Below are 2,165 nucleotides of genomic sequence, written 5' to 3' on the forward strand. Positions count from 1 at the left end.
ANCNTTNNNCCAGGATTTATTGGCATGGNTCTCTCTTATGGCCTTACACTAAGCTTTTCCTTAGTATTTTCAATTCAAAGTCAATGCAGCCTTGCAAATTACATAGTATCTGTAGAGAGGTTAAATCAGTATATGCATATACAAAGTGAGGCTGCAGAAGTAATAGAAACAAAACGCCCTCCTTTTAATTGGCCAGATAAAGGTGAAATAGAAATAAATGACTTGCAGGTAACTGGTACATACTTTAGAATAAGAATTTTTAGAAAGAGTAATGTTGAAGTGAACTGAATAATTTACTGGTTTACACACTAAGACAGGTACGATACAGGCCTGATGGACCCCTTATACTTCATGGAATCACATGCACATTCAAAGCAGGACACAAGGTTGGAATTGTTGGCAGAACAGGCAGTGGAAAGTCCACTCTTATTGGTTCTTTATTTCGTCTTGTGGAGCCAGCAGGTGGAAAAATTGTTGTGGATGGCATAGACATATCTTCTATTGGCCTTCATGATTTGAGGTCACGTTTTGGTGTTATACCTCAGGATCCTACCCTTTTTAATGGAACTGTTAGATTCAATTTGGACCCTTTGTCTCAACACTCTGATAAAGAGATATGGGAGGTAAAANTTTGTTGCATTCTANTTGTCTTTGCTTCTCATAGCAAAAGGTGGANTGATTTTGTTGCTTAACATGAAGGTTCTTGGGAAGTGTCAGTTGCGAGAAGTTGTCCAAGAGAAAGAAGAGGGCTTAAACTCCTCAGGTACACTTACAAGTTTCTTTATCATAACTATGTTGGAAGCATTTGAAGTACTTTCCTCCAAGTTAGTAGCAATTAGTAATGAACAACGATGTTAAATTGTTACACAGTTGTTGAAGATGGATCAAACTGGAGCATGGGACAGAGGCAGCTGTTTTGTTTGGGGCGTGCTATTTTGAGAAGTAGTAAGATATTGGTGCTAGATGAAGCCACAGCATCAATTGATAATGCAACTGATTTGATTCTGCAGAAAACCATTAGGACTGAATTTGCTGATTGTACAGTAATAACAGTAGCACACAGAATACCAACTGTGATGGATTGCACTGTGGTTCTTTCAATCAGTGATGGTACGTTTCATATTAATCGTTTAGTCTCTTTATGTCATTTTACAATCACTTTTCCATTCTAGTTCATGACTCCTCTTTCATTTCACATAGTATAAACAGTGAGTTCAGTTGCTTAATACCAATTGATTTAACACACACCAAATATATGTTTGTTTTAAACATAAAAATTGGTTGCATTTACCTATTTATAAGGTAAAGTTAACATTTCAATTTCCATGGCACATATTGGTAACAAAATATGGAGTTCTTGATTTTCACACTCGAACTTTTATCTGTGAAAAAGAGTTAATAGTATGTTTGATCATTTTCATAGAAAAAGAACCTTATGATTCCATTTACAGGAAAATTGGTGGAATATGATGAACCAAATACCTTGATGAAGAGAGAAGGGTCATTGTTCAGAGAACTTGTCCGAAAATATTGGTCTCATTTTCACTCTTCAGAATCCCATTGATGCTATGGTTATATGCTAGAAAAAATGTAAACGAAGTTTGCTATGAAGATGTAAGGTTAATGGAACTTTTGTTACTCCTTGCATCACAATTGTTCAAATTTAGTTCCAACCCTTTGTCAAAGTTAGCCTATCATCTTGAGAAGTTTTACATTTTCACTTGTATTGTATGCTACTTTGTACGTATATGAAATTAGTATTTCTCTACTTCAGCTTGAAATATAACTTGTACTCTTTAAGTAAATATCATTTCGAATCAATTAATAAAATTGTCAGAAGCCTTACATGGGTAATTGATTTTTATTTTTATAGTTGGCCATTGAATTAACAATAACAATCCTATCAATTAAACGATGGCTTGGTGTGCTGAGCTTCTTAAATAATAGAAGGAAAAGTAAATGAGCAATATATTTTGAAAGAGGAACTGAAATTAAGAAATAGGGATGTATGATGAACAAAAGTAGATAAATAATACAAATTAATTTAATTTATATTAAGGATTTTAAAATATGTAATTAAAATTAAAAAACAAATGTTTTAAGGATCAACCCAGGTTATGTTTGGTAAGGCTTTAAATAAATTAATGATTTCCGACAAACTATTT

General features: G+C 33.5%; 1 protein-coding gene across 1 annotated transcript in view; it reads left to right on the plus strand.

Moving 5' to 3' along the window:
* Positions 1-1,768, plus strand: part of LOC106773438 (ABC transporter C family member 10-like) — a 6,099-nt gene extending 4,331 nt beyond the window's left edge. The window contains 5 exon segments of the mRNA XM_014660133.2: positions 14-228; positions 318-623; positions 700-763; positions 871-1,110; positions 1,452-1,768. Coding sequence (XP_014515619.1) covers positions 14-228; positions 318-623; positions 700-763; positions 871-1,110; positions 1,452-1,564 — 938 coding nt within the window. The 3' untranslated portion in view covers positions 1,565-1,768.
* Positions 1,769-2,165: the final 397 nt, after the last annotated feature.

The sequence above is a fragment of the Vigna radiata genome, chromosome 9 (assembly GCF_000741045.1).
Source record: "Vigna radiata var. radiata cultivar VC1973A chromosome 9, Vradiata_ver6, whole genome shotgun sequence".
Lineage (NCBI taxonomy): Eukaryota > Viridiplantae > Streptophyta > Magnoliopsida > Fabales > Fabaceae > Vigna > Vigna radiata.